At 38.4% G+C, this 18,468-nt stretch overlaps 2 protein-coding genes across 2 annotated transcripts in view; one reads left to right on the plus strand and one right to left on the minus strand.

Moving 5' to 3' along the window:
* LOC125025741 (protein FRG1-like) overlaps positions 1 to 6,805 on the minus strand; it is a 7,668-nt gene extending 863 nt beyond the window's left edge. Inside the window, exons 1-4 of the mRNA XM_047613925.1 lie at positions 6,686 to 6,805; positions 4,279 to 4,405; positions 3,910 to 4,006; positions 3,581 to 3,747 (exon numbers count right to left, since the gene is read on the minus strand). Coding sequence (XP_047469881.1) covers positions 3,581 to 3,747; positions 3,910 to 4,006; positions 4,279 to 4,405; positions 6,686 to 6,741 — 447 coding nt within the window. The 5' untranslated portion in view covers positions 6,742 to 6,805. The remainder of the gene's footprint in view (positions 1 to 3,580; positions 3,748 to 3,909; positions 4,007 to 4,278; positions 4,406 to 6,685) is intronic.
* A 677-nt stretch (positions 6,806 to 7,482) lies between these two features.
* Positions 7,483 to 14,907, plus strand: LOC125025978 (60S acidic ribosomal protein P2-like). The gene is made up of 3 exons (XM_047614340.1): positions 7,483 to 7,637; positions 14,074 to 14,243; positions 14,715 to 14,907. The coding sequence occupies exons 2-3, from the start codon at positions 14,075 to 14,077 to the stop codon at positions 14,885 to 14,887; spliced, it is 342 nt and encodes a 113-aa protein (XP_047470296.1). The 5' UTR covers positions 7,483 to 7,637; position 14,074; the 3' UTR covers positions 14,888 to 14,907.
* The last annotated feature ends 3,561 nt before the right edge of the window (positions 14,908 to 18,468 follow it).

The raw sequence follows: 18,468 nt of genomic DNA on the forward strand, positions 1-18,468 counted from the left end.
TTTTCTCTGGTTGTCAGAATACAACTGATTGATATTAATTCCTGATTTATTTTTTTTAGATAAAAATGAAGAAGAAATATAACCTTCCAGCAATTTTCTTCAATTTTAGGATCAAAACATTCCTAAAATCAAATATTTAGATTATGTCTAGTCCTTTATTTTAAGAGCTTTAGAAATGAAATTTTCCATATTACACTATCCTTTCTATTTGTGTTCGCCTCCCAACTGGATATCAACCCATGGACAAAAGTGTATGTATGCATACCATGTCCATTGTTTTGTCAATTTTGTTTATGCTTAGTCACCAAGAACTCAGTTACTAGGCCTACCTCATATCTTATTCCTTTAATTTTTGTAATGAAAGTTTTTATCTTCATTATATTAGCATAATAATAATATCTATAATAGTGATGTTAATAATGAGAATAATAGTCAGAAATAAATAGGGTAACCAAGTGAGGTTAGGTGTTAAGTTAGTAACACTGTTCAATTCAGAATTGTATTTTACTTTGTAATATCTTGTATAACAAATGTGCAAAGCGTTGATGTTTAAATACTCATTTGGATCATGATGCTCTGATGTTTTACAGATGCATTATGGATAAGTGTTTTTTTTTAATGAGGCGTGGAAGAGAAGATGGCTCAGGGGCACAACATGATATTTGTCATCTAGTTTTTTAAAGAAAATTAATAAAGCAGTGTCAAGGATGGTAAGTTTCTATCAACCTAATAATAGTTTTAACATTAGGTAGGCATAGTAACTGACCTTGGTGACTAGCTTATGGGGTTATAAAGCCATCTATGTGTAAAATTGACCAAACAACACTACAATGGACTGTACTCTGAGACCAATGGGTTAAGAATATCCAAAGACTAGGTTTATATGAAGCAAAGGTGTACCAGCGTCTCATAGATATTAAGCAGGTTGTAGAAAGATATAAACACTGAAAAATTACAATGATTGGGATCATAAAACATAGAAGTCAAACCTGATATCCCACTGAGCAAGCTAAATACAAGTTTACTTGTATACAGATACCTCAGTTATCTAAAAAAAATCTTAAGTTACAATGGAAGGCAGAACAAAATTAATTCATGTGCAATACTGCAAACATTTCTGGTAGAAAATCTGAAAGAATGAAAGGAAAAGTAACATTTACATGATTACCAAACCTGTGACCTTCCGGAGGCATGGCCAAATATTATGTATGCACATTTTATTTTTCATCTGCTATACATGAAAGAAGAGTAAAAGTGTCCTGCATTGCATATCAGCTTATTAACAATCATCAAAGAACAAACTTTCTGACCATATCAACCTGCACAGACAGTGGTGAAGGAGAACTTTCTGGAGCTGAGGGGGCAATATGACCAGAACTCCCTCCTCCCCTATATAAGTATAAAATAAACCATATGCTTGTCTGGGTTAAGCTACCACTGCATATTTTGACATCAAGATTAAAGTGACAGAGGGACAATGTTAGATGGCTAAGCTAGTGTAATACTAAGTTAGACATGGAAGAGATTGTTATCAGTCACTTGCACTAACACTGCCATGCCTACTACTGTCAAGGTATGTTAAAACTGATGGCATTCACACAGACGCAGATTACGTTGCTCATTTTGTATGCCAGTCCCACTTGTTATAGTACCTGGATGAAAAAAATTAACACCTGTCCATGTGACAAAGACTCTAACAAGACAGCTTACTTTACTCCCTTACTGAAACATATTGCATCATGACAAAAATGGAAGAGAAAAATGCTTGATAGAGCAACACACAGCACAATCCGTGTGAGGTTGGTCTCCAACATAAAGTAACTACAGCCTCAGAGCAGGCTGTATTCATTTCAAAAAGGTAATATAATTTTATATTTGTGACCTGGTATGTTGTTACTAAAAGATATAATTACTTTCTTCTCATAAATGAGGAGAAATTTGGTGTCCTTATGAAACTACCTGGACCATTCTGCATAAATATACATTAGTTAATCATTATCACTGTTGGTTTTCCTCATGTTTTCAAAGGTTATACATTCCACATGGTATAATTAGGAATATTATGGTTCTGGTCAACCTTTTATCAGTGGCATATCTAAGGTATGCAAATATGGCATGTGCCCTAGGCACCACTTGAAGGAAGGGTCGCTAAGCACTTTCTATCAGAGGCATAGTGTTTGTAGGGCTACAAGACTGATTGCTCTGGGTATAAAATTTCTAAAGAAAGAAAAAAGTAATAATAATATATCAATATTAGTGTGTGTCCCTTCAGAAACATAATTTCCTAAAGTTCAAACATCCGACAAAGTTTTTAACAAAGGGTAAATAAAAGTTGCCGAACAAAACCGTCAGTTGACAGAATCACAGTAAATTTCAATACTATTATTGTAAAAATGTATAAATTAAAACTAGTAACCAGTAACTTTTAATTAGATTTTAAAACATCAGCATTAAATACTTTTTGATTGAATTACAACAGCACTTTTTTCAACTGGATTGGTAGAAGGGTCTGGGGAGGTATTACCTGTCTTGCCCCAGCTCTAACAACCCTCACTATGCCACTGCTTTAGCCCCAACCTTATTTTAAAGAGCATCAAAGTTGAAAAAACTTGCAAAAACATGTAAATAAACCACACATAATGCAATAAAATACATACTGAAAAACAAACGTCACAAGTAGCTCAGCTACAGTGGGAGGTGACTGAAGTGACCAGGAGAAATGTTAGAGGAAGGGGGAAGGGGATAGGATGTTCGATGCAGAAATCTCTGATGGCTTGGAGAGGCAGAGAGGCAAGGTTAGATAGGAGAAGCCACCCCAACACATAAGAGAAGGCCCAATAGATTAGAAGGAAGTACTATATAGAGACAGGATATGAAGTTGGAAAAAGGACTGCTAAATATTACTAAATATACAAGTCTTCTTACACTAAAATAGCGGTAAGGAAGCATACCACTAATTTTTAAAAGGCAATGCTCTTTCCCAATAACTTGGCTGTTAGGGGAAACCTTCTCAATGACTCAGATTTTAGCATTTCTCCCTGGAGTCCAACCGTAAAAAATGGTGGCTTTTTGAAGAAAAGCCAGAATTATGAGCAGCAACAATAGAACATAGCTTCTCAAAACTGACAGCCTATTTTTAATTTCTTCCCTCAAGTCAGTAGGAGAAAAGGATTATGTGGAAGTAATTCTGGTACTTAAAAATAAGATTCTTCCAGCTGCACCCCCCCCTTAAACCCACCCTCTTGTGCCCTACCCCCCTCTCTCTCTCCAGAAGTTGTAACTTATTTAAAATTTGATACTCCACTGTTCAATTACTTTGTGACATACCAGCAAAAGACTTTGATGGGTAATTCTGAGCTCTACAAACCACAAGGACAATGACTGCATATAATGAGTGATCAAAATTTGATGACCAAATGTGGCTTGGCACTGTGTTGACACTGCTGGAACACCATCTTTAGGGTGTTAAACATATCTGGTTTTATAATGCTACCACTGCATATAACTCTTTATTTACACATCCAAATACTGAACAAAACATCTCTACCTACTGCATCCTCATTCACACAAGGAAACCAACCTGGAAGACAGGCTGCCACATTTCCCGAGGGCCAATGGCATCTGCTCGCCCCACCACACGTCCAGCTCCATCAACACCAAGATACTTATTGTACCCGGATTTGAAGGCAATTCGGTCATCTCCTGCTGGTACTGCTGTCAGCACTTCTTCAGGGGATGGTCCATCACCTGTAAGTTTGGTTGTGTTTGACGTAGAACCATTTCTTTTAAGGTTGATGATAAGTCAGAGTTAAAATAAAGTCTTCTTATGAGGATGACATACAATAAAACACAATCTTTTGAAGGAATTTTGACACATAAAAATTTCTAAATAATTCCAAATAATGTTACCTTGGTCATGTGGAGCTCCAGCCGTGAATAAACCATTGTCTAAAGCTCTTACATATATTGGAGTGCTACCAAGCTGTACAGCTACACTTCCACTGATCTGTTGAAAGATCAGAGAGGTGATTTTGAAAAAAAGAAAATTAGAGTTAAACTTAATTTCAGAACCGTTATGGGACAAAATTTCTAAATGTAGAATTTTTCTGTTTCTCATGAAAGGTCTTTCATAGTAGAGAAACAACAAATGAACATCTTGATGATGTGACCTGAACTGGCAGATGACAAATATAAAGCTCATTAATTACCACAATGCAACAATAATTAAACCATCACCACCAAATAATCCAACATACTGAAACAACCCTAAGCCACTACCTGATGAAGAGCTGCAATGGACCACCAGCCTCCATGATCGGCCTTGTCCAATTCAGGAGCGCTGGTGCCGCTGCTTCCACCGTCACCCTCCTCTGCTTTTCTTTTCTTGGACTTGTGCTTTTTGCGACTGTTGAAAAATACCAAAATAATTTCTGTAGGCAGCAAGCAAGGAGTGTAGTTTGCAACTCTGCCTAACTTGTAACAAATATCTGATACAGTCTGGCTTGTTATTTGTTTGTTAATAATGTAGTTTGTACCACTCCATAAATGAAAATTTCCTAACCAGAGAATCAATCAGAATATCATTACATGGTGACACCACATGGTAGTTCTCTTCCATTGGAGTATAGTCACTTGAAGATGAGCCTTTCACACATTTCTGGTATAATGCCAAATTATGCAAAATGCAACCTAAAAATATCTGATAAGAAAACATACAAAAAGACAAGAAATCTGAGGGTTTGGATTCTTTTTTAATTAGGCAGGGAACATTGGAATATCCCACAACTACCAGATTAGTTCACTTGTATTTTGTATGGCATATATTTCAGGGAATAAGGTTTGGATTTATATTATATAAAACGCAAATGGACCCAACGGAAAGGCATGAATCTCAAATATCCTGATTTAAAGTATATAGAAATTAATCAACTTGATATGATTTTGAACAGTTCAGTTGTGCAGACACCCATTATAGTAGCTATTCCTAACTGGTGGCTGATGACTCCCATGGGGATCACAAAGGGTTAGCAGGAGGACCATGCAGCCTTAAGGAAAAAGGATATTATAAAAAAAATTCTTAAGTGGTCATATCAAGAACATACTTTGAAGCCATATCTTCAAGGGTTATTGTATTACAATTATGTAAATAAAGACAGATCATTACTTTTTCTCTGCAAGTGTAAAATGCTTGGGAACCACTTGACTATAGCAATAATACTAGCCCTGATAGCTTAGTAAAGTATAAAGATACCAGATTTATAAAGGGGTTGATATTATTAACCCCTTGGTGACGGGTGAAGAAAACTAAAAAAAAAACTCTATGCACTGGCAATCAATGGCAATGCGCCAACTTTGAGCGCAGGAATTCGGTACATCAAGCAGAATCACCGCCTCGTAGCGCTTTGGCGCGCCGCCGAGGCGTACACCCGCAAGCCACATTTCAAGCAGTTTATTAGGACGTCTAGAGATGTGACCCATCGTGAAGGGGTTAATACACAACTACTAATAAATCATACTACTATGATACAAATAATGACTCATAAACATTTTCATAAAAGCACCTTCCCTCAAATCCCCTTTGAAATGTTATTTGAGATTTCATGAAGGCTTGCTCAGTGCTAACCGGTGGCTTGTCATCTGGCAAACTGGCAAAGATTAGTGCACCTCCATCACATACACTCTGGCGAGATCTTCAAGCTCCCTTTTGCAAAAATAATTATGAAGGAAGTTTGTTAGCCTTCTGCCAGATTGCTGTGAAGTATGGTGACTCCTGCATTGCTTAACCCCTTGCCGACGGGTCCGACAGGTAGACACGTGCTATGCACACTGTTAGTACTTGTTTGATTGTTTTTCCACATAGATGGCTATACTTGTACTAAGTCACCAATGAGCCAGTTACGAGTACTGCCCGTCTCGCCCGTTCACCCTTTTCTATGATTTACGACATATTTTACGTTATCTTATTTTGCTGTTACTAAAATTAAAAAGCATTACAATAATTATAATGTTTATAATGAGAATAACACCATCTATATTCATAGCACTTGTAAAAAATACGTTTTTCCCGCCAATTCTAATCACGTATGATCAAAAGGTCTACTAATTGACTTTTTTGTGGCTAAGCACTAGCAGAACCATCTATGGGCAGACATTTCACAAAAAAATATAGAAAATGGGCACATCATTTTCCCCATTTTTTGTTAATTTTCCCTGGCGGCATTGGGTCAACAACAAGCCAATCTTGATTCCCTCCATTGATGTCATGATATGATCAATTGGGAAAGACCTTGATCTGTGGTATAAAAGAGGCCCATTCAGACATTTGGTTCGCAATTTAATGACATCAAAACTTTAATTCTAAACCTTGTTTACCGCACAGGATGTTAACATCAAGATAATTTAAATGGATACAGAAAGGGGTTTCAACAGTATAATTAGGAATGTAAATATTTGATGAATAAATAAAACTGCTCAAATAGACTACTCACATCCAAATATATTATTAAAAAGAACATACTTTAGGTACAGAAAAAGTCTTTAAAATGTTTTGCATTTTGTAAACTGAATCTTCTCAATTAGCGGACGCTTGTATATACATCGAAACTAAACATATCCTGAATATATAACATTAGCTTTACAATAACTATAACATCATTTTATTCATTCAAATAAATGTGTATTTTACCTCTTCTCCCCTTTGAGTTTCAATTTTCCGATTTTTACTTTGCCGTATTCCGACATCGTGAAGTTGTAAACAAACACAATGCTAAAGTGAGTATACAACTCTGTGCCTTGATTGGTCCATGCTGAAAACCTAGTCGTTGATTGGTGAAAAGTTCGCCTCTCTGACTTTAAGAATGAATCTTTCTTGTGATTGGCCAGAACTAGGATTTCCCATTTCAAGAACAAATGTATGCTGTGATTGGTTGAAAATTTTACTTTCTGAATGTGAGGATGCGTCTGGGTTGTGATTTGTTGAGGATACATAGCAATTATTCCTTTTTCATTAATCTTAGAATTAAAACAAATGAAAAAAATGGGGATATGAGGCATGTATAAAAAGACAGCTACAGTTACTTTTTACAATATCCTTGTGAATGATGATAAATATCTCATATGCTATGGATTTTTTTAACGAAAATATAAACTCTACATGGCTTATTTTAAAGTGACAGATAATAAATTCAATTGGAAAGTTAGTAAGGTACATAATTTTGAATAGGTGCATGAGCGAAGTTGAAAATATTTTTGTTTAATCCACAGAGTGATGACAACTTGGTGGTAAAATGTGAAGCTAAACATTGCTCATATAATATGCATCAGAAGTGAAGTTATCCATACAAAAAAAATATTATGAACTATATGAATCCCACTGAGATTTTAAAACAAGACTCATCAATATATATCTCATCGCAAATTTGTAAAAACTCATTTTGTGATCCCGTAAAATAGCCCCAAAAATTGTCTCATACCCAATCCCACGTAATCAACCAATCAGAACTCAAATTGTTCTTGTGGTCGAGAAACCCGCGTTCTGATTGGCCGACGCGGAAGCAACGTAAGAGTAAACACGAGAATCGGCCTTCTAGCATTTGTTAACGCCGAGTCTACACGTGCCGTCGGTGGACAGATTTCAAGTAAGAATTAAACACGCTATTCTGGCATATATCCTAAATATCTCTTCGACACGGTGATGGGTATATTTAAAGGAATGGACGAGGAAGGTTAGAGATCCGAAGTGTTTTGGTTCTGGAGGGAAAATAAGCAGAGAAAAAGGTGTCGACAATGCCTCTCGCTTGCCAAGGAAGCAGAGAGACTTGGTCAAAGGGAGATGCTAGGAAATTCCCTCTTATTGGGGACGGATACAGCGGTTACAAGTGTGAAAGAGGGGAATGACGTAGTATTACGAAAATTAGGATTATAGGCGAACATCCAGCGTGTCTTTCTTCGTACCTGAAGTAATTTTTTTTGTATTTTCATTATTTTCTTGTGTATTCATTTAAGTCCCTTTTGGGGGGTTTATAGTTTGAAGCGTATATGCAGCAAGTGCTTCTGTCATGGAAAAGAATCCTAATTATTTATGTAGAGTTTACTAATCAACAGATGCCAGCAGATATCATCGGCAACATCTGCAATTTGATATTTCTGCAAGGCATTTGTCCTGAGGGCGACGCACCCGCCAGAGTATCCTGCAAACCCAAAATCCAAACATACTTTTCTACCTGCTCTTTATTCCCTAGACAGGGAGGAAAGCCCCCTTTATCAGCACTTCGTGCCAACTTATAGAAAACCTGACATTAAAAACTCTGACTGTGTGAGGGTGTTAGGGATTTTCTCCGAGCTGTTTTATGCAGGGGATATTTTTGTCATTTTACGGTAAATATGAGGCTGCTGCAGCTGTACCTGTGTAGTTTATTTTTTTTTCTTATGCTTCATAAGATGGCGGTGTCCATTTCCTGCCATCTTAGTTTGTCTCTCTTGGTATCATTAACCTAAAATTGTCTGTAATTGGACCCTTTTCTTCTGTGGTATTACTTTTGCAAGTTGATAATAAAGTTCTGCAGTGTGTAATATTCTTGGTTTTGAGTAATAAACAACACGAGTACAGCTGCTCTGGCATTGCATTTACTACAAAATGACAATGTGCTGCATATCAATGCTCTGGCTGCGTGAGGGTGTTGTGGACTTAGTCCGAGTTCTTAATGTCGAGTTTTGAGAGTTGGCACAAAGGGGGATGGGGGTACATGGGGGGGCTTGCCCCCTCACTAGGGTATGAACAGAAGGTAGGAAAGGTTAGGATTGGATTTTGGGGTAGCCTGATATCCTGGTTTTGTAACTTGGTCTCTGGAGGGTGTGTAGCTCTAACAAATACCATATTTTGTTTTGGTATACTTTTACAAGGAAATGTAATAGCACTATAATAATCACCCATTTATATAATCTGCTTAAGTAGATAATGTCAGAAATAAAAAAAATAGGTTGCAGTAAATGCTTCGCAGAGAGGAAGTCCACAGCGATCAGGTGGTTGTCTGGAGGCAGAACCCCTGATAGGGAAATGCGGTGATCAGTTGGGGCTCGGGGTGAAGCCCCTTGGTTAGGACCGTTTTTAGTTCACACAGCAATGTTTGGATTTCCCAGGAATGGCAAGAGACAGGGGGGTGCAGTCACTTCGTAAGTATGACCAATACTTTCATTTGTCAAAATAGATTCACGCATATTAATGTTGATAATTAACCCCTTGGTGACGGGTGAAGAAAATTGTTAAAAATGGCAACACGCCGAATTTGAGAGTGGGAGTTCGGTACATCAAGCTGAATCCCTGGCTCATAGCGTTTTGGCGTGCCGCTGCGGCATACAGCTGCATGTCACAGGTTGACGGGTTTATGATGCCTCATGGCGTGACCTGTCGGGAAGGGGTTAAAAGAAGGAAAAATAAATGCAAGATTGAATGGCTATGTGAAAAAAAAAAAAAAAAAAAACCCTTCACATACGCAGTCTTAATGATTTGGAAAATTTTCCGCGCATGTCACACAAAAAGTACAGTAAAATAAGTGTGTGGAGTGGATACCTTGACGAAAAGTAAGACACTTTTCATCTATGGTGATAGGTTCGGATATGTAAAATAAGGGAGATACAGGACAGAGAAGACAGAAGATGGCCCCTTCATTTTCTAAGTCCCCTTCCATGTTTACCTTGCGAGGATCATAACAAATGTGACGCGTAACTCATTACTGCGATCCATCAAGTAGTCCATGTATTGCTACGCGCTTGTGAGAAGGCTTATTTTGTCATTACTAGCGTCTGTTTTCCCGAATTCATTTATGTTATGCATTCTTCTAGTTTTATTATACTTCTTTTACGTCTTTTGGTAATTATTTACGCTATTCTGAACAATAACCTTGTGCGCATGCGTGTGTTCACCGGGAGATTTGACAGGTCGTCCCGGCGGCCATTCAGTGAAAAACACCGGTGAGAAATGTTTCGTTTTAAGTGCTGCGTCGACTCCGTGTCATTTTTAAAGTCTTTTGGTGGATATACAGGACAAATGGACATTATTCTCAATCAAAGCCTGATATTTGAGCCCAACAAGTGCCCCAAATGCCGAAAAAAGTGATTAGAAACCAAGCAGTTCTGACAGACGGAAGCGCAGAAAAGTTCGATCTCTCGCTTTATAAAGGTTTGTGGTTTAACCCTGGGGCTAGGCGTATATACTACTAAGGGGGTCCAGGGGGCGTAGCCCCCTGGCTAGGCGTACATATCACCACGGGGGTCCAGGGGGCAAAGCCCCCTGACTAGGCGCATTTAATGCTACGGGGGTCCAGGGGGCAGAGCCCCCTTGCTAGGGAATATATAGATCATAGTGTATAAATCCCACAGGGTTAGGTTAGGTTGGTTTATTGGTTAGGACGCATTATACGATTACCACAGGGGATCTGGATCATATGAAATCCCGTTGATTTTTTGCTTTGGTTCCCGTAGAGTTTTTCGAAAATTGGCGCGTCGGTCCGTAGACTTTCAAAGGTGGCGGCAATGTCCGTAGAGTTTCATTTGCCGATTTTAAGCGTTTTTTGTGCTTGTTCTACACATTTCTGTTCTCTATTTTGCTTATTTAAGCCGGTTTTACCCCGTAATTTCCCCGATCTACTTCATGCCCTCCCCTGCTATCGGGACTTATCAAATCACATCAAGATTGTCGGCTGGAGAATCCGACGGAGGTTATCATCAGATTCGTTCTCATCACACGAGGACAAATCTGATGATATAAATATTGTAAGGGAAGACCCGATTGTCATATTCGGAAAATTAACCAATGATTTTTGTATTAGATTCCTCTACCCATCTACTATCCCAGTACATCAAAATTATGCCATGGACCCCCACTCTCTTGACCCCAATAGCAGGGGTGGGCATAAAAGGTAACAGGGAAACTGCAGGGTTAAATATGAGTAATATCCATGCAGTATGTCACTAATATGCACTGAATAAGTTACTGTATTGTCTATTGCTAAGGGCTCTGCTCTTTACATCCTCTCTTCCTGTGGAAGACCAAAATCCTCCACATATTCACTGCAGGATAGATATATAAATGAAGGTAGTAGATGATCAGAGGAATTCAATGATGCCCCTTTTGTCGTGATCAGTTATGCAAAAATGTTCTGAATATTTACCATTACTTTTTAATGACTACTTCTTGCTGTATAGTTTAGATTAAACATGCAAGTAGTGATTTAACCTAATTGTTTGTTTATATCAACCATCTGCCACTTAAAATAGTTGATAGAAATGACAGCTAAAAAAAAAAAAAACTGATCTTGCATGTATTTCCATACTTTTGATAAAGAAGTGTCAGACAGCACACAAACTGAAGTCCTTTCCTACCATTTTGTAAACTAAGAACTATTTTTAGTAATATTACAACTTCATTTCATGCATATATTCAGAAAGACCTACTAAAAGTTGCAGGGAGTGCGCTGTCTAGCCTAAAGAGAGATGGCAGTACAAGTGCTAGTTGATAGATATCAATTATGTATGATACTTAGTTCTGTATTGGGCAAAGTGATGTGCCTTCTATTTATTGGGCATGGGGGTTGTGAAGATTCTTGTGGGAATTTTACATTTCTTTTATGCTACTGTCAGTTTCTTGCACTACATGTTAAGCCCTTTACTGTACACTATGTGCGTGGTGTCAGTCACAAAGCAATTTTTCATTTGTCTATCCTTGCAGTAATGGTAATTTGGCTTTTTTAAAATGTACATCTGGTATGTAGATCCACTGTAAATGTGGGAATCCTTTACAGTACAGATGTACTAACCAGAGAGAGAGTTCCCAAGTCTCCAACTCCGTCACAATTTATTCCACAATACAAGTTGCCATGACTAGGCTTGCGCGACTGTCGAGGGAGGGTCTGCCTCCCAAAGGATTGCTGTTACTGTTATGCCACGCAATAAGTTTAAAGTTTTCTGGAAAAGCAGGATATTTTTAGTAGAGAAGATTTGGGTGAATTTATTCAACTAAGAAGCAGTATTGTAAATTAAAGTATTTATGGTTTTCCATAAATACTGTTTATGAAAGAAATGAAAGCTTAAACCTCCCATTCATCAGAATTTAGAATGTTTTCAGTTTTGAACAAAAGATTCTGGGGTGGATATTTGTCACTTGTGCATTATTTCAAGGATTTTATTAAGTAACCTAATTTACCCTCCCTTTGGTTGGGTTGTGTTGGTGGTTTGGGAACTTTTAAGGGTATGAACCTAAAACTGACCTACAGCATAGTACTCTGAGACTAATCACTTATAGATAGGATTAATATCCAATTTAGCATTCTAGGCCCATGTTTGTTGTTAGCTGTAATCAGACATGAAGGCAAGCTAGTTCAAGAAAAAGGGAGTAAACCTAAGTGAATCTTTTTTCAGAACAGTTTCTTACTTCAGTGTTGTTTGCCTGCAACATGGTTGATATGACTGATGTATATATCTTTGTTTATATTTACACATGTACAGTGTTGTCAGTTTTTGGAATCTTCTTGAGCCTCCATTAATCTAGTTCCATGCTTGCTATCCCTCTATATGTTCAAGTCACTTAGGCAGGAAAATCTAGAATCTACTTTGGGTGGTAATTCTCAGGATTGCTTTTAGCTATGGTTTACTATTTCACATCTACTATTACTGAAAATGATTACTAAAATTATAAATTTAGGTATGTATTAATTTATTCAGATTGAAAGTAGTTGACAATGCAGTATATTTAATTTTGAAATTAAGAAAGTTATTGGAAACCTTGAACATGGTTGGAGGGCTTTCATTAATCCAGTTAAGGATGGGGATATGAAGAAAAAATGACCGGCACAGTGATTTGTTGATTTGCCCCAATGCCGCTGGGAAAATGCTGTGCTTTTTTTGTGTGTGAAATCTCTGCACATAGATGGCTCTACTAGTACTTAGCCACAAAGGAGTCAATTTGTAGACCTTGTGATATCTGATTTCACCTTTCCTTGAATTGGTGGGGAAAAAAATTATTAATGCTATGAATAATGGTCGTGTTATTTTTGATACTTTATAATTACTATGTTATAGCCATTAACAGCAATATAAGATACAAGTAAATACAAGTAAACTCACAGTGGGCATGGCATGCCATACTTGGCGGCATTGGGTTGATACTATTGACATAAAGGAATAAACTACCAGAAATACTTGTAATAATTTATGCTAAAGATTGTAATGGGATTAATTATCTGTTTTGCATGCAAGATGATGTATTCTGTTAAATACTTTCATTCAGCAGATACAAAAGTAAATGGAGAATTTTTCTATTACTATTTGTAGTTTTAATTGCTACTTTGGTATGAAATCCTTGGCATGTTTTATGGTAAGGGGGCATATATTGAACATGCCACAAGTTAAGTCAGCAACATACTTTGATCCCAGTATGTGGTGTTAAACTTGTGGTAGAGTAATTGGGTGAGTGTATGGTCTTTAGTGTCTCTGTTCTAGAGAATTACTGAAGACTCTGCTTCACCTTTGCTTTTGAGAGTTGACACAATATACTTATTGATGTCATAGTTATAAAGTAGACATTTTATATTTCTAATGGTTCTGTGCTCTGATGTGCAGAACAAGTATATGTTCCTGTCTTGTTTGGGTCATTCAGTTGTATTTTTGGCACCTTAAAGCTTGAAGTTCTTTTAGTAAAGCCAAAGGAAAGACAAGGTACTACTTGTCACTCACTTGGAGGAAGAATTAGTACACATGTTTATCATATTTTTTCTTAGAGAGTGAAGTTAACTGCATGCTCAAGGTTATATAGGTGCAAGATTGCCTTTGTGCAACCTTGACTTTTTTCTTCAGCCAAGAATAAATTTGTATTTGTGGATTCAAATGAGATTTTGACAGATCGAAAGAGGATTGAATGTTTAGGTGGTAGTATAGGTTTAATTGGATCTCTTTTGAGTGAGAAGTGAATGTTGAGTTGAGTTGAATATCAGAAGTTTACTGAAGTGCATGTTAAAACTACCAGTAAGCATTCCAATTTTCCTTTGTTACATTTGGACTAATCTCTAATTGTATTTTCAGAATGCGTCACGTTTGCGCGTACCTCCTTGCAGCCATGGGCTCCAATACTGCCAATGCTGCCAACATGAAAGCCATCCTTGCCAGCGTTGGTGTGGAGGCTGATGATAAGCAGTTAGAAATTGTTATTCAGAAGTTTGGTAACAAGAATATCGAGAAGGTTATTGCTGAAGGTAAGGAAGGCTTGAAATCATGCATTTTTTGTTGTGCAATGAGGATAAGCAATCATTAAAAATAAGCAAGTATGGAAGTGACCTGGACTATTCTATTTTTAACTTAAAAGTTGCCACAACAACGTCAGTAGTTTACCCCTTTCAGGGTTTGCTGCATTCGCAGTTGTGGTAGATTAAATGCCTGGAGGGAGATATTAGGCTCTATGGCCCATATGTCAAATCGAAGGGCAGACATCAAAAAAATTTACCAATGCCAAGTGATATAATGAATGACTCACTTGGTTACCTATACCCAAATGCCTGGAGAGCCCTCAAATACTTAGCTTGTTGGTTGCTTGACATTAGACAAATTGAGTATTCCATTTCTCTTTATATAAACATTCCTGCTTTGGTGTTAGTTTGTTTACCTAGGATTTAATGAAAGTTGTTGATCTACGTTTAAATAGTTTGTTTAACATTTTTATTTTTTAGGCTCTGCATTCCTGGCTGCCATGGGTGGTGGTGGAGGTGGCGCAGTCGCTGCCAGTGGCACTGCTGCTGCTGGCGGTGGAGGTGATGCCCCCAAGGCCGAAGAAAAGAAAGAAGAGAAGAAGGAAGAGTCGGAAGAATCAGATGACGACATGGGCTTCGGTCTCTTTGATTAAATACATTTTATGGGAGTGTACATGGATTTTTAATAAGTTCCTGTTTTTTAGTTGTTAGTCAATAAGAGAATTAAAATGTGTTCTCAATTTTAGGAATCTAATCAGAATGCACCAACAGTACATGCATATATTAGAGGTTTCCACAATTCTAGGTCAGATTTCAAGAATGAACCTACTTCCAAAATTCCTGGGCATAATTGGACCTAAAATGAACATAGGGACCACAAATTGAAAACCAGAAATTGCCTTGTATTTATAGGTTACATAACCATATTTGCTACCTATGATAACTTTAAAATGGACTGGGTAGAAATGCATTGTTCTGAAAATGCAGTAACAAATATCAATTCTTTACAAAAGTAAAAAAAATGTACGAACCAAATGTGGCTAGGTAAATTTAAACCATGTGGTCTTGAAAGTGCTTTTGTAGAAAAAGTCCTGTTTTTCATAAATTGCCATTAGACCACAAGAATAAGGATTACTGACCCAGATGTGGATGATACGACTTAGTCACTGATGTAAAATAAACAATGCTACTTCATTCTAGAGGTATCAAAACTTGCACAAGTGCACATGATGTGAAGTGAAAAAGAAATTAAGAAACTTTAAATTGCTACAAAAATTAAGAACTTAAAAAACAAGAACGGAAAACTTTTTAAAAGCGAGAATTGCAATCGGACATACCAGATTAACTTTGGGCAAAATATAACGAGGCATCAGAGCTCCTCTCTAAACTTTACTAAAAATATGTGCTGATATATATGAGGCCCAGTGTTGGTGATCTTTCTTACCTTGGGCCTCAGTCCTCGGCTCAACTAATTTTGCAGGCTTTTCCCCCTCCTGCTTTTTCATTTCCTTTCCTTCTCTGTCTATTTTACTATCCACTTCCTAAGGTGTGAAAGCCATGCTGAAAGGATGAAAGGCTGGCTGTACCAGTCCTGAACAGCCTGAGGGAGCCATGGGCATGGTATTCCCTTATTAGTTGCCTAGCTCTTGCCCCTCAGGGTTCCGTGAGGTGGAATGTTTCTCTTCCCAACATCCTCTAAGCTTACCATGGCCAATAATGTTATCCTTGTTAGGGACAGTGAGGTTTGCCCCTTCATCAAATAGCCCCACCAATTCAAACACCCGATTCCCCAACCCCAGGCCTTCCTTTTACCAGGACACTGAACATTCCACTACTACCCCCACCTCAATGATTACTAATACATTATCCACCCAAGTCAACACTCAAGGTCCAGGAGACCTTTCAACTTCTTCACCTCTACCCCCACAACCTTCTTCATCAACCACCCCATCCTCCCTTATTACTACTTTAGTCATATTGTCCACCTCTCCGTAATAATACCTCCCTCAACACCCCCCCCAATCCTTTGCCCGTTGTTGTCGTGGGGGGGGCTTAGGAGATGAAGACTGAGACCCAGTGATGGGGGAACTCCTCAACCTTGGGACTCAGCCATCGACTCAACTAATTTTGCATGGTCTTTTTTCCCACTCATACTTTCCGTTTCAGTTTCTTCACCAATCCCTTCTACTATCCACCTCCTAAGGTGTGTATAAGTATGTATAAATAGCTTCCACGTGGTGTACAAAAGCACGTTTACGCGTGGCTTCACCGCAGGCGCCCCAACGTGCCCCACGCTCCCACACCAGTACTTAAGGCTCAGGATGACCCAGGTCAGTCTCATTCCTTTAAGAGAGTCTTGCCTATCGCTGCGGGTCAGGCTGGCCGGGTCCGCCCTACGGGCAGACCTAAGCACTTAGCCTTACGAAGACTTGTATCCGTGTTAATATCTGTGTTGCTTACGCTTCTCAATAAAAGAAGTTAAGCCAACCGTCCGTTTAACTACCCCTGCTAAACCATATGTTTAAGGTGTCATATATACCCTTACATTCTAGGTAGCAGCGGGGAGTTGTGTCCTTTTGGCACACAACAATGGACTCACATCTCCGAAACCTGGTCACCGCTCGGACCAGTCGCTTCCATACACGCAAAAGTCTTCAGAACCTGTTGTGAGTACATATTTGGGCCATTTTTCCTTTCTTTTATCTTCCCCATAAATGTGTTAAGCTGTATGTGCAGTTACGCTCGCGCTGGTTTTGTTAGGTTAAAGTGCTAATTGGCAGCAATGGTACGCTCTCCACTGCTGACCTCAGATGACATTACTGTGTGATCAACGGTATTTATTCAAACAACAGGAATATCGTTCATTTATTACGTATTTGTTTAATTTTTCTCGTGATTAGAGAGTATATCGTTTCAATTGCAACGAATTTAGCGCGTTCATGATTTTACTATTTTCATGAACATCATATCATTTTTTTTTCTCACTACCCATTTCCCGTCTTGACCTGACCTCCCGAGTGAAACATTTCAGTCACATCTGCTTGGGACAGCTGTGTGACCTGACCCCACTTTATTAACACGTGAAATGAATGTGAGAACCGCTGGCATTTCCTGTATATTGTTTTCGAGATTGTTACATTATAGGATAACGCGTAGCATCCGTTGCATGTTCATTGGTGACACGTTCTATCGGCGCTAGAGCGGAGCTTGTAACGCGAATTACTTACATTTTTATATAGCGCCAGGGATCTTCCCCTTATCATAGTGTCAGAATGCCTGATTACTTGGGGTTGCGTATATGCCTAAAGATCCGCGCTCCGACACGTTCGTTCGGAAACTTTTTGAGCCGGTGTGACCCGCGGTTACGTCCGTTAATTAATGTAGGACTAGGGTTTAAGCTAGAATTGAGATTCTCTTATTAATCACATCCCGCTCACCCCCTTGACGTCGCTGCCATGTTTGGGGTAAATCCCATAGATTTGTGATTCATGATAAATACCCGTAGGGCATTGCATGAGCGCCCATCACAGACTCGCAGATAGAGTGGGTTATTAATATTTTCCCAGCTCGTTTCGCTTCATAAATTACGGCAAATTGGGGTACAAGAGACCCCCCGTCAATTGAAGTCTGTATGCGCAGCTTGACATGTTACCTCGGCAGAATTTTTTCCCCGAGAAGATTCGTTCGCGAATTGTTTCACGTCACCATTCATTAGTGCGTCATTCTGTCGCATATCATTAAATGTTAAATTCAATGTAGTATTTGAAATAATTTTGTATTACTTCTATAGCTAGTTTATTGCATTTGTGTAAAATGAACGTTAATTTCCGTGTTTGGCACCCATGTCCGGTCTGTGTGAGGTCACTTTCACTCTCATTCTTCTCTGCGTTACGACAATTGGTTCAAGTAATTCCTTGCGGATGCCTTTGTCATTTCCCTTATTTACCCTCCTGTCTATCAGAGACGGTTAGCAGTTCAAGCTAGGTCTATGCGGACCGCTGTTACCGTCTCTCTCTCCTGTTTTTTTCTTAACTTTGTGAAAGTAAAACACAAAATGAAAAAAAGAGAAGACGAAAATAACGAAAATTCAACCATAAAAACTGCAAATTATATAAATAATCGGCTAGTGGCGCTTAACATACCCTCTTCTCTGTTGTCTTTCTTTTCTCTTACTATCTTGGCCCTTATGTGTATAATCTTGTGCACGATATTTGTCATAGTACCGAAGGAGGCC

The sequence above is a fragment of the Penaeus chinensis genome, chromosome 5 (assembly GCF_019202785.1).
Source record: "Penaeus chinensis breed Huanghai No. 1 chromosome 5, ASM1920278v2, whole genome shotgun sequence".
Lineage (NCBI taxonomy): Eukaryota > Metazoa > Arthropoda > Malacostraca > Decapoda > Penaeidae > Penaeus > Penaeus chinensis.